Genomic DNA, 12,876 nt, shown 5'->3' on the forward strand with positions numbered 1-12,876 from the left:
TGCTAATCGGGAATTGGCAATCATTGTTAAGTGAGCACTTCAGACAACCCAAGTGGATTCCTGTGGGTGGGCAGACCATGGAGCATGTTGGAGTCATTGCCCAAGCTGCCAAGTAATTCAACAAAGATGCAAGACTTCTCCAACAGCATTTTACTTCGGTTGTTCTCAATGGGCAGAATACTAGCCCACAAATGCAAAACCCAAAACAAAACTCCGCTGTTAGAATTCTGACATTGGGCAGCACTTACTGAACAATTCCAAGTGCACCAATAGTTAGACTAACAACTAATTTCATATAATCGGTCAAGCTCGTAGAGGGGCTCATTTACACTTGCATGTTAGCACAGTGGTTAGCACTGTTGCTTCACAGCACCAGGGTCCCTGGTTCGATATCTGGCTTGGGTCACTGTCTGTGCGGAGTCTGCATGTTCTCCCTTGTCTGTGTGGGATTCCTCCGGGTGCTCCGATTTCCTCCCACAATTCCCAAAAGATATGCTGTTAGGTAATTTGGACATTCTGAATTCTCCCTCTGTGTACCCGAACAGGCGCCAGAATGTGACGACTGGGGGCTATTCACAGAAACTTCATTGCAGTGTTAGTGTAAGCCTACTTGTGACAATAAAGATTATTATTATTAGAAGTGGCATACATTCATACTCAGGGACATGTTCTCTGCAAACAAAAGGAATATGGTCCATCCTTGTGCTTTTTGTTTAGTTACCTGGGAGCTTGGATAGCCTATAGTTCCCCGTTGCTTTTTTCATGGCAACTCCTCACTCAATCAGTCAATTTCCCAACCAATCAGCACGCTTTCCTCCTGTAGTATAAACTGTAGTGATCGTTTGAAATTTGACATTCTTGCATTGGTCCTGATGAGTGGAAGATGAAAAGCTTTGACAACATATTGCTCTCTCAGCAATATTCACATACCAGTGGTCCCAACCCGTACCTTCAATGACAGCACCAACACCATTATTTTACAGACCAAAATGATCAAAAACACAGCCAGGGATGGACTGAAAAGCTGACAATTTCCTCTGCATAAACCAGCCAAAAACAAAACTGGCATCCTGCACAGACCTTTCCTGTCTATTGGAGAAAGCACTCTCCCGTTTTGATGTGCATTGGGATTTAGTAGACCTCATCCTGCATTATAAATCAGGCAATGCCTACAGCAGGGAAACTGGGAGCAGTCACTTCACAGAACTACTTCAGGAGGTGATTGATAGAGCCTAACTGACTGTCTCTTCTGTCACACAAGGAGACACGACACTGAACAAATGATACAAGTCTTTTTTTTAAAGCAGTAAAACTGTGTAGTTCTAATCCCAATTGGCCAAAGGAGTGAATTAATAAGAACACAAGCTTATTGCTTAAAGTGGCCTTCTAAATCCCAAGCATTGGTAGTGACATCACTGCATTATTGATAATCCCGTAAATCATACTCAGTATGTAAAAAGTACAAAAAACACTCCGTGAACAGGTCACAGCATGAGACAGAATCTAATCCTCACCTAGATGTATGTTAAAGCCAGAGACAGAGAAGCTAAAGCACTGGGGAAATTATCACACTGCAACTGTCTTCTAACAGACAATGTGACAGGATGGATAGGTTCTGCACCGTGAACTCAGCGATAACCATCACAAACAGAAAAAAATTAGAAAAACATTTAGGAAATCTGTCAACTTTCAAGCAACGATTGAATAGCTTTTGACTGAGTGCCCACTTCAAATCATTTAAAGTACCACCAACTCACATTTTAATCCACGTTCACCAGATAGAAAATGATTTATTTTCAGTGCAGATATAAACGACTTAAATCCAGAACGCCACCTTTAGCTTTGTGCAACAAAATGTTCAAGTAATTTATGATGCAGATCTGGCCAACTTGTACAACCTGCTCCTGATCGCATCCTGCATTTCAAGTTTCCCCCCATCAGCGAGGAAGCACCTGCAAACTGTGCACAAGTTGGCACAGTCACGCACAATTGCGCACAAATTTGTTTTGTCACCTCAGTAGCAGCATGGTGGGATTAAGAATGATGCTCATTCAATGCCATTTTACCCACTCTACGGAAGCAGGGCCATTTGTTTTGAGAAATTCAGCGTCTGGGCTCGAGGTCAAGGAGATAGCAGGTCTGGCATCTATTGTGGGGAAAGTGGGAGAGAATTGATCGCCTGGTGTTCCTGCTTTAAATTTCTAGCGAATCATTAGGTTCTCTTGATGATCAGGTCAATTCAAACTTCATCGACCTTCTTTCTGACTCAATCCAAGGCCTTGCCTCCCTGGTGGGAATGGGATTAATAACTCTTTCATAGGCCTTTACAAACATGAAGAGCTGAATGGCCTCTTTCTGTGCAGTATGCTTCTAGCTCTGTAACTTCCTCCAGTCCCATTATGCTCCCCGGCACCCTGTTCTCTCGCGCAAATCCCCTTCCTTTGCACCACCATTGGCAGCCATGTGCGGTAGCACAGTGGTTGCTTCACAGCTCCAGGGTCCCAGGTTCGATTCCCGGCTTGGGTCACTTTCTGTGCGGAGTCTGCACGTTCTCCCTGTGTCTGCGTGGGTTTCCTCCGGGTGCTCCGGTTTCCTCCCACAGTCCCGAAAGACGTGCTGTTAGGTGAATTGGACATTCTGAATTCTCCCTCAGTGTACCCGAACAGGTGTCAGAGTGTGCCGACTCGGGGCGTAAGCCTACTTGTGACAATAAAGATTATTATTATTGTTATTAAGTCACCTATCTCTCACTTTGTGAAAATCCATACGACCTCTCCTCCTTCTCTAAAACCTCTTTGATCAACCTTTTGGTCACTGGTACTAACACAAGCCCCACCATTTAAAGAGAATGTGTTGCTGTTAACGCTATTTGCCCATAATAAAAAGTGACCAGTTCAAACATAATCATTTTGCTCACAGCATCAAGCTTCATTTCATTCTTCTAACAAACCAAAGCCAGTTAAGATATACTTCACAGGCCGATATCAATCAAGACTCAGCTGCTAATGATTAAACATCAGCCTATGAACTCACAGCTAGTTTACATTGTTCATTTCTCTCTTCCTCTACACTACTCTATTTTAATGCCTTTGTTGAATTCAACAACGACAACAAAAGGCCAATTTCACAAACGTAGGAGAATAACTAGATACAAATTTAGTGACGAACCTTTGGAACAGCTTGAAATAACCGGCACAGTGACTGTGTTATAGCACAGGTTTTATAACAGACTCTCATATCACTGGCAAATGGTTAACGCCATTCACACAAAATAATAATAACCTTTAGTAGTGTCACAGATAGGCTTACATTAACACTAATGCAGTTACTGTGAAAATCCCCTAGTCGCCACACATCAGCACCTGTTCAGGTACACTGAGGGAGGATTCAGAATGTCCAATTCACCTTACAAGCACGTCTTTCGGGGCCTGTGGGAGGAAACCGGAGCATCCGGAGGAAACGCGCGCAGATAGGGGGAGAACGTGCCGCCTCCTCACAGACATAGGAATAGGTAAGCATGGTTTAGCTCAGTAGGCTAGACAGCTGATTTGTGATGCAGAACAAGGCCAGCAGCGCGGGATCAATTCCCGTACCAGCTTACCCGAACAGGCGCCGGAATATGGCGACAGTAACTTCATACTTGTGACAATAAAAGGTTATTATTATTGGTGTAAGCTGTAGTTATTGTTTAACAGGTCTTCACATTGCGTAGCAAAATTCCTCAATCTTTTACTACTGAAGAATGGAACGATATACCTCACTTGGGAGATATTGATGGATGGAGAAATGCTCAATTTCCAGTTAATAAAACGTGACAAATTTGGAATCGTATACAAACTAATGATCTAAATTCAAAACCTGCTCGCAGAAATGACCTTCCCCCTTTGTCCCACCTCACAAAATTCCAGGAGTTGACGAATGTTCTGTGTGAGGTTTAGTGAGAAATGGCATCTACTACTCTGCACATCAGGCTGGTGCCCATCAAACTGAAGGATGACAGCGCAGGACAATAGAGCATCAGTGCACTCCACATCTTAATGATTTAAATTTCTATTTTTGTTCAACTTTAATACAGAACTATTCATCTGATGAATCACAGTGCAAGAACAGTGAGAGGAAGAACGGGCCACTTCTTTAGGCTTCTTATCAATCTGAGATGCTTTGTTCTGGTTTTTGAAGGCTTGATGAAAGGCTAACACCTTCCCTTTTCCAGGGCAGTTCTTCAGCAAATAACTTTTTCTCATCACATGGTAAATTAACATAGTCCTAATATGATTTCATGTGGCGCACTGTGTGTAATAGTCTCTAGCTGGTGCTGCAATGAAAAGGACTCCCGAGGTTTGACTCGCAATAATGAAAGGGTATTTGGCAGTATCATTATGGAAATGTAATAATAACATACATTTAATGGCATCAATGAGAGCTTTCACAGAAGGTAGCCATTTTGTAGAAGTACTATAATCCCTGCACCCTTGGAGAATTCTTCTTTGGTATTACTGGAATAATAAGCCATGCAAAATGAATATAATTTCCGCATTAGCTTTACTTACAATGGCTTAACAAAGTCAAATATCAAATATAAGTGTTGATCCAATGGATGAACTATCATGCTTTCATACAGATTTGACGTCAAACCGTTATTACTGTTCAATGATCTGATTTTGAGAAGGTTTTATTTTGTTTCCTTCACATAGGTTTCTCTACTCTTGCTGCGTGATATATTTTACATGTTTATTGTAAGGATACTCTATGTAATTCTTCTGCAGGAGTAACTTTTGTTTGATGGCTAAAATGTAAACACTAAGTTACTGACAGAGGACTTTTATTTATCCAGCTCATTTTCCATTGTAGAAGATTGCCCGACTGGATTGGAAAATTATCTCAGATGTGAGTCTTTTGTCATTCCCTTTATTGTGTAAGATGAAACCAGAGGTCACTGGAACTCGTGTAGATTGAATTGTCATCTAGCCTTTCTCCGACATGGACTATTACCATTTATGCATTTCCAAACGCAAAAAATTGTCTTTTTAATCTCTATCCATGTGAGTAATCCCTCGGCCATTTTTAAACACATTCTTGGCTACCAAAATATGGGTGTGAAAAGAGCTAACGTTTTGAGCCCAGATGACCCTTTGTCAAAGCTGGGTCATCTGGATTCAAAAGCAAAGGGTCATCGGGACTCGAAATGTTAGCTCTATTGTCTCCCTACAGATGCTGCCAGATCTACTGAGATTTTCCAGCATTTTCTCTTTTGGTTTCAGATTCCAGCACCAGCAGTAATTTGCTTTAATGAAACGTGGGTGTCACTAATGCGGCCAGAATTTGGAGCCCATCCCAAGATTGCCACGAGGTGGTGAACTTCCTTCTTGAACCTGTGTACTGAAGGTACCCCCAAGAGCTGTTAGTTATGGGGGTTCCCAGATTTTCACCCAACAATGATGAAGGAATGTCAATACAAGTCCAGGTTGCGATGGTGTGCGACTTGGAAGGGAACTTGGAACTCATCTACTGTCGTCAATGGGGAGTCCCGAAAAGGGGAGTCTGAAGTTGTTTCATTCCTACTCACAGTTAGGAAATACAGCAACTAAGCAATACTCCAAGTCCCAGCTGGGGCCATCCTGAAATGCTGGCTCCCTCTTGGGCTAGCTTTTATTTCGGGGAATTAACGAGCTCTGCTGTTGAGCCTCCGCCCCTCACCTGGGGAGATCGATCGGATCGTCCCCGTGGGTCTCGTGGGGGTTATGACATCATCCCAATGCTGTCCTTCTAGGTGGTGAGAGATTGAGGTTTCGGAGATGGTGTTGAAGAAGCTTCCCATCTCAGATATCCATCATTCAGCCATTATTCTGCTTTTCAATCTATTCCTCTACTCACCGTCTTCAGGCTTTGAAAACCCAAGATTGATGTGTCGGATAAGCTGGGTCTGCGAGGACTGCATTTACTGTAGCAGCGAGAGAGATAGGCTTCCAACACTTGAAGAAATGCAACTCTATTTTATTGAACTCTTAACTATTCAACAAATTTTAACTGTGGGTTGACACTATGCTGAGTTGACTGAAGACCTGAGGCTAACCTGACCAGATTACCTTACTACCATATAGTGGATGTTCTAGTTGTTGCTCACAGGCTCTGACTGTCTCAGAGGCTGCATCCCAAGAGAGCAGGAAAACTAGTGCCCTCTGGTTTTATAGTGGCCGTGTCCTGTCTGGTGATTGGCTGCTGTGCTCTGTGTGTTCATTGGTCATCCTTTGTGTCAATCAATGTCTGTCTGTGCACCATCATATACTTGTGTGTATATTATGACAAAGATTAGCGAAGTTAATGACCAAGTCCTGATTTATCCTCTACTCTTTTTAGTTTTCGTGGTTTCTAGGATTTAAATTTGGCTCCTCACCAGCTTTCATTGTTTAAAAATAAATGAAAAAAAATCAACCTCTGCAAGAAAACAAACTAAAATGGCAACGAGGCTGAAATATTTCTACATTGTTTGGGTCTGAAAGCCTCTCCTTACATAGAATTTCATAGAATCCCTACAGTGCAGAAGGAAGGACATTCGGCCCATCGAGTGTGCACTGACCCACTGAAACAACACCCTACCTAGGCCCAATCCCCTGCCCTTTCCCTGTAGCCCCACCTAACCTTTGGACACTTTGGGGAAATTTAGCGTGGCCAATCCACCTAACCTGCATATCTTTGGACTGTGGGAGGAACTCGGAGTACCCGAGGAAACTCAGGCAGACACAGGGAGAACCTGTCACCCAGACAGTCACCCAAGGCTGGGGTTGAACCCAGGTCCGTAGCGCTGTGAGGCAGCAGTGCTAACCACTGTGCCATCGTGCCGTTCATGTGCAGAAAGCTAAATGTTTAATTTAACTGCTGCCAATTGCTCTGAAAATTGCAGAAAGTAGCGCCCTGCAAGGTGTCTTGTGCTTTTTAATGCAAATATCTCAATAGTAACAGCATTTCAGACCGGGCGACACCTGAGCAAGTAATCTTACATCCAAATGCCAACTCATCAGTATTGTATTGTATCTCTGATAAGATTGGATCACAGTTTGTCCTCTGCTACTGTTTCACTTTTCTCAGAACAACGAAGGCATCGCTGACAGACAGCAGGTCAACACAAAATTGATTTTTATTTAGTAATGATTATTCCACCATTAAGAGGCTCCTGTCACATCCCTGTATTTGCTGTGCTCTAAGATATACTAATCAGTGATTTTGAAATTTCCATTCACTTACCCTGACAAAACACCCAGAACAAGGTTGAGCATGAAGAAAGATCCAATGATGATCAGAGGGATGAAATACAACCAATTCCAGGCATTCCCCAAGGCATCATTTGCCTGTTAAATAAATAGCAAAGACAGAACTCCAGTGAAATGGGAGAACAGGCAAACACATCTGGATATTCAGCTCATTTTGGCCACAAAATTAATTGCAATCTTAAGAACATTGAGTAAGTCCAAAAATGTTCTTGGTTCGTTGGCTTGAACCATATATGCCTTATTATTGGACACTGCTATTTTTGCACATTTTAAATGAGACACATTCATTGTTTGCAAGATCTGAAAATATTGGCACTTATTCCAGTAAGATAACAAGGGCCTTTGGGCCCAACTAACTCAGTGCTGTCTTATCCTTGAAGCAGTTCTTTTTGGTTGTTCAGAGCAGATTCCAACAGGCTGGCAGCATTCATGACCCAATACATACACCTTGACCTTGCCGTCGCTCCACTGTGAAAGTATCAGCAGGGGTGGCAGATGCGTTATTCACATTGTTACCCTTGACCCCTTCATCCCAACAAGCAAATTTACAGACCCATCCTTTTCTTCATCTTCAATTTTACCACCTAAATAAAGGAACAGGGTTTAGTAGTGTAAATACTTGAAGCGAGTGGGCTCACAGATGCCAACACCCAGGAATCTAACCGAAGCAGTTGCTGGTACAAAAGCAATCAGCATTGCCCAATCTAGCATTCAGCTAGATTTTCAACATTCTCACTGTTTGCATCTCTGTATGATGCCTGATTTGTCACGACTCATACAATAACAATTATATAAAGGTGTGAGTTAAACTGAAGGCAAGTTGAAGACTCTGCTAATAACATCAATGGGAAAACAATCAACAGAGTCTGATGATACTCGGGAGTCGCATTAGTGTCCCAATATCTGAAATATCTTTACAAGTACATCAAGAAGATGGTGGCAATTATTGAACCGACCTTCACCATCGTGGCACAAGCGAATTAACCCAATATGCTCTTAAGAGCTCTTATCATTTGTGTTTCAAGTTTTAAGAGGCAGCTTTACACAAATTCCAATTGAAATACAGCTAATGCATAACCCAAATAACCTCACAAAAGGCGATAACTACTGACATCTGAACTATAATGTGCATTTGGTATTGGTGTGGTGCAAGAATGGTCTGATTACAAATGTTGGATCAAAGGCTTTTGGCGTTTTACAACCACTGAAGACCTTGAATAATGATCCATCCGTACATTGACAGCACCTTCATGTTTAAATGGTCTTCCAAGTCAATTCATCCAGTTACGTCGTAATCACATAAAAAATTGAATGGAAAAATCAAAGGCAGATGTAACTCTCACAACTACTCTTGACTTTTATAGTGCAAACGTTTCTACAGTTCAGGTGTTAACCAACTTCTGCTTTAAATCTGTTTAAAAGTAATTTCCCCACGGCCAGCCCGGTTGCACTGTGCTCAGCACAGTTGCTTCACAGCTCCAGGGTCCCAGGTTCGATTCCCGGCTTGGGTCACTGTGCAGAGTCTGCACGTTCTCCCAGTGTGTACGTGGGTTTCCTCTGGGTGCTCCGGTTTCCTCCCACAGTCCAAAGATGTGCAGGTTAGGTGGATTGGCCATGCTAAATTTCCCTTAGTATCCATAAAAGGTTAAGTGGGGTTACTGGGTTACGGGGATAAGGTGGAGGTGTGGGCTTGGGTACGGTGCTCTTTCCACGGGCCGTTGCAGAGTTGATGAGCCAAATGGCCTCCTTCAGCTCTGTAAATTCTATGAAATTCTATAGAAACTCCTCAACATTTTATTTATTCGAGATCATTTGTGTGATTCCAAGGTAATTAGTTTCTCAGTTGATGAGGGAAATACCTTTTTATCACAGGACAACTTAACTTGATTCATTATCATTTCTAGAGATGGGAATCAACATCAAGGGAATACTTGCTATACTGAACCTTGACTGCATCATTTCCACTGTCTCATTTGATGTGGTCCATGGGCCTATAGAAACCTATTATGTTAAGGCCCACTGTGCTAAACTATTTCTTGATCAAGTTCTGCCTTCATGAATACAAACGGGTAGACGACAATGCCATTGGTATTTTAATACTATTTATGTCAACCTGCAACATTTTCTGCAACAGTCTTTATGCTTAAGTCATGGGACCTTAAGGGGCTACATTCTCGGCCACCCCGCTGCCGGTAGCGGGGTTCCTGATGCGGCGGAGAATCGGGCATCGGGATAAAAATGGGATCGATGCCGTTTGCAATGCTCCGGCCCCTTGCTGGCAGTGGAATCCGGATTCTCACCCACCCGCCAGCGGGAGGATGCAAATGGATCATTAGCGGTCCAGGCACCAGAGCCTCTTGGCCCACATGCTTCTCTGGTCCTCTGGCCGGGATTCACGTGAGCGCGAATTACAAGAGGTATGAACAAACGTGGCCCTGATGTGGTGGACCTCGCCATGGACCACGGGGAGTAACAACCCCCTTAAGGTGGGTGCCCCCAAAGTCCACTTGAGGGCCACTCTTCCTTTCGCACACTGCCAGACATGCCCACCCACCCCCATCAGACACCCTCTCATGGCCCCCTTCCCCCCTAAACAAAGACCCACCCAGAGACCCCCCTAAATAGGGGCACCCCCCCACACAAGAACCCCTGAATTGGGGGACCCCCACAGAGACTCTCTGAATAGGACGACCGTATGCAGAGACCCCCTCAAAGACAGTTAAGTGTGTTTCAATCACCTCCTTCATGCTTGAATGATTTTGAAGTGCTGAACTGGAAACTGACAGCACTTAACTCTCTTTGAAATGGTTGATGTTTGTAAACATTGTGGTTAGAATACTTCAAAGTGACTCATCCATGAAAGGAGATGAATAGAGCAAGGCTCACACATGTGTTTGTGGATGCTGTCAATGTTAGCTCACTAATGAAATGAATGAATGGCTTGCAGCTAAATGATCTGAGGGTTTTAAACCACAGGGCACTGCTTTTCTCTTTCCAGGATTGGACACATGGGCTGGATTCTCCGCCCCAACGCACCACATTTCAGGTTCACCCCACCGGCGGGATGCTCCGTTACACCGGCCGGTCAATGGGGTTTCCCATTGTGGGGCATCCCCACGCCGTCAGGAAAGTCCCGTGCTGCCAGAAAAATAGAGCATCCCGCCGACGGAGAATCCAGCCCATGGTGCTTCCTCTGTCTGAGCCAGCAGGTGTAAGCCCAGGTGAGCATTACAACAGTAATTGTTTTCACTGCCCAAGTCTGGACTGCTCTCTAACATCCAGCCAGGGGTCTCTTTTCTGGGGGGAGGGAGGGTCATTTAGTTATGGGGGACTCTGTGGGGTGATCCCTTTCTTTAGCAGAACTCTGTGGGTAGATTATTTAGTTAGTGGGGTTCTCGAGAGGTCCCTTTATTTAGAGGGTCTCTGTTGGGGGGTCCCCTGTTCAGGGGGCCTCAGTGGGGTGCCCCTATTCAGGGAGTCTCGGGGGGTGTCCCCCCATTTAGGGTGTCTCTGGGGGTTTCCCCTATTCAGGGTGCCTCTGGGGTGTGGGCGGTTCAAGTCACCCCCGTACTTGGGGGAGGATGGAGGCCTCAGAAAATCCTGGATTGGAGGGCTGTTTTGCGATGCGGGTGGGGGGGTTGCGGCCCACTGTGGGACCTCGCTATCGTGCTGCTGTCTCAAAATGGCAGCCCGATAGCAGGATTCACTTGGGAATCACTCGCAATACATTTGCATGGCTGAAGATTGGGAATCACTTTCTGATTTGCACTCCCAACTGGTGCACAAAGCAGCAGCAATTCAACTCTGGAAGGAAAATATTGTCTCCCAAACTGAGAATGTCACCCAAACTCAAGAAAAATGGATTTAAACCTAAAACTCCCTTGATAGCTCAACTGTTAAATAAATAAACCGGTGAGAAACTAAATCACACAGATACAGATTTTATCCACAGTCTTAATCTTAGCAAGAGCACCAATAGCTGTTACAAATGTCCTCAGCAATTCCTGGAAGCAAAAGAAAACAAATATTCAGCTGGGTTTTCCTTTTGATATATCTCTCTAGGAAACCTTGCAGGAAAGAGCGTGCATGTGTGTGTACATGCCAAGACCAGGACTGAGGTTTCCTAGATGAGAAGATGGTGGTGCAATGGTAATGTCGCTGGTCTAATAGCCTAGATGCCCAGGAGAATGCCCAGGGGACAAGTGTTCCAATCCGAACATGGCAGCTGGTGAAATTTAAATATGATTAATAAAATCTGGAATTGAAAACTAGTCTCAGTAATGGTGACCATGACAATGAGTGTCAATTGTCACAAAAGCCCAACTGGTTCACTAATGTATTTTAAGGAAGGGAATCTCTACCTGGTCTAACCTACATGCGACTCCAACCCCACAGCAGTGTGGATGACTCTTAACTGCTGTCTGACCTAGCAAGTCACTCAGGGGCAATGTCAGACGGGTAACAAATGCTGATTGTGCCAGAAACACCCAAAAGAACAAAGAACAAAAGGTCCCCTGAATCAAATAGAAAACCATCCACAAATGACTATGGCGAATGGCATGGTAGCACGGCACCCGGGACTCGGGTTCGGTTACTGGCTTGGGTCACTGTCTGTGCGGAGCCTGCACATTCTCCCCGTGTCTGCGTGGGTTTCCTCCGGGTGCTCCGGTTTCCTCCCACAAGTCCCGAAAGACGTGCTTGTTAGGTGAATTAGTCATTCTGAATTTTCCCTCCGTGTACCAGAACAGGTGCCGGAGTGTGGCAACTGGGGGATTTTCACAGTAACTTCAATGCAGTATTAATGTAAGCCTACTTGTGACACTAATAAAGATTATTATTATAAGCTTGCACACATAACCAATCTTAATATTTAATGAGTGAACATAGATCACTACCGCTGCATAATATCAGGTATAGTAGATCCTGGTAAAATCCCCAGGTGCCCATCAATCTAATAAACAGAACTTTATTACCATGCATGGATATCCTTGCATTTATTTGCAAGTATTGTGAAATATACACTACAGCCCCTACTCTGTGCAAATCATGTCCTGACATGCCCAACATTTGAATCTTCCCTCAATAATAGTTATAATTTGCGCTTATTAATACAAGGTTTTATGAGCAAACCCACAATCAGTATAGCAGTTTAACAACTCAATGCTTTTGGCAGGGGAACACCTTATAATATTGAAACATATTTCAACTCAGAGATCATCAGTTGAAGCATAAAACTAATTTTCAACCGTATTTGCCAGAAATTTACAGATGGACACCCTGACCATATCACATTATTGCTGAAATTAAAAAATGTCACTGGGAATTGTCCAGGCAGCATAGTGTCAGATGACACAATTTGAAATTTGGAAAAGGTTTAAATGGGGAAGGGATTGTTTTCATCCTAGAACCTCACACCCAAATGTTGCAGAAGTATTTTTAATAGTGGAACGACTTGTTCTGATGTCACTTCCATCACTGTTTAGCGAAGCTTCATTAGTTCAAAGCTTTGCATGAAGATAGTGGGGGATATTTTGCACCTGCATTCAGCACAAGTGCAGGTGTAATCCCATGAGAGCTAGTAAACAAGAATCTTCCCAGTAAGATCTCG

General features: G+C 43.7%; 1 protein-coding gene across 1 annotated transcript in view; it reads right to left on the reverse strand.

Annotated features, from left to right (window-relative positions):
• Positions 1–12,876, reverse strand: part of cacna1ba (calcium channel, voltage-dependent, N type, alpha 1B subunit, a) — a 949,382-nt gene that overhangs the window by 481,399 nt on the left and 455,107 nt on the right. The window contains exon 7 of the mRNA XM_072488273.1: positions 7,243–7,346. Coding sequence (XP_072344374.1) covers positions 7,243–7,346 — 104 coding nt within the window. The remainder of the gene's footprint in view (positions 1–7,242; positions 7,347–12,876) is intronic.

The sequence above is a fragment of the Scyliorhinus torazame genome, chromosome 22 (assembly GCF_047496885.1).
Source record: "Scyliorhinus torazame isolate Kashiwa2021f chromosome 22, sScyTor2.1, whole genome shotgun sequence".
Classification (NCBI taxonomy): domain Eukaryota; kingdom Metazoa; phylum Chordata; class Chondrichthyes; order Carcharhiniformes; family Scyliorhinidae; genus Scyliorhinus; species Scyliorhinus torazame.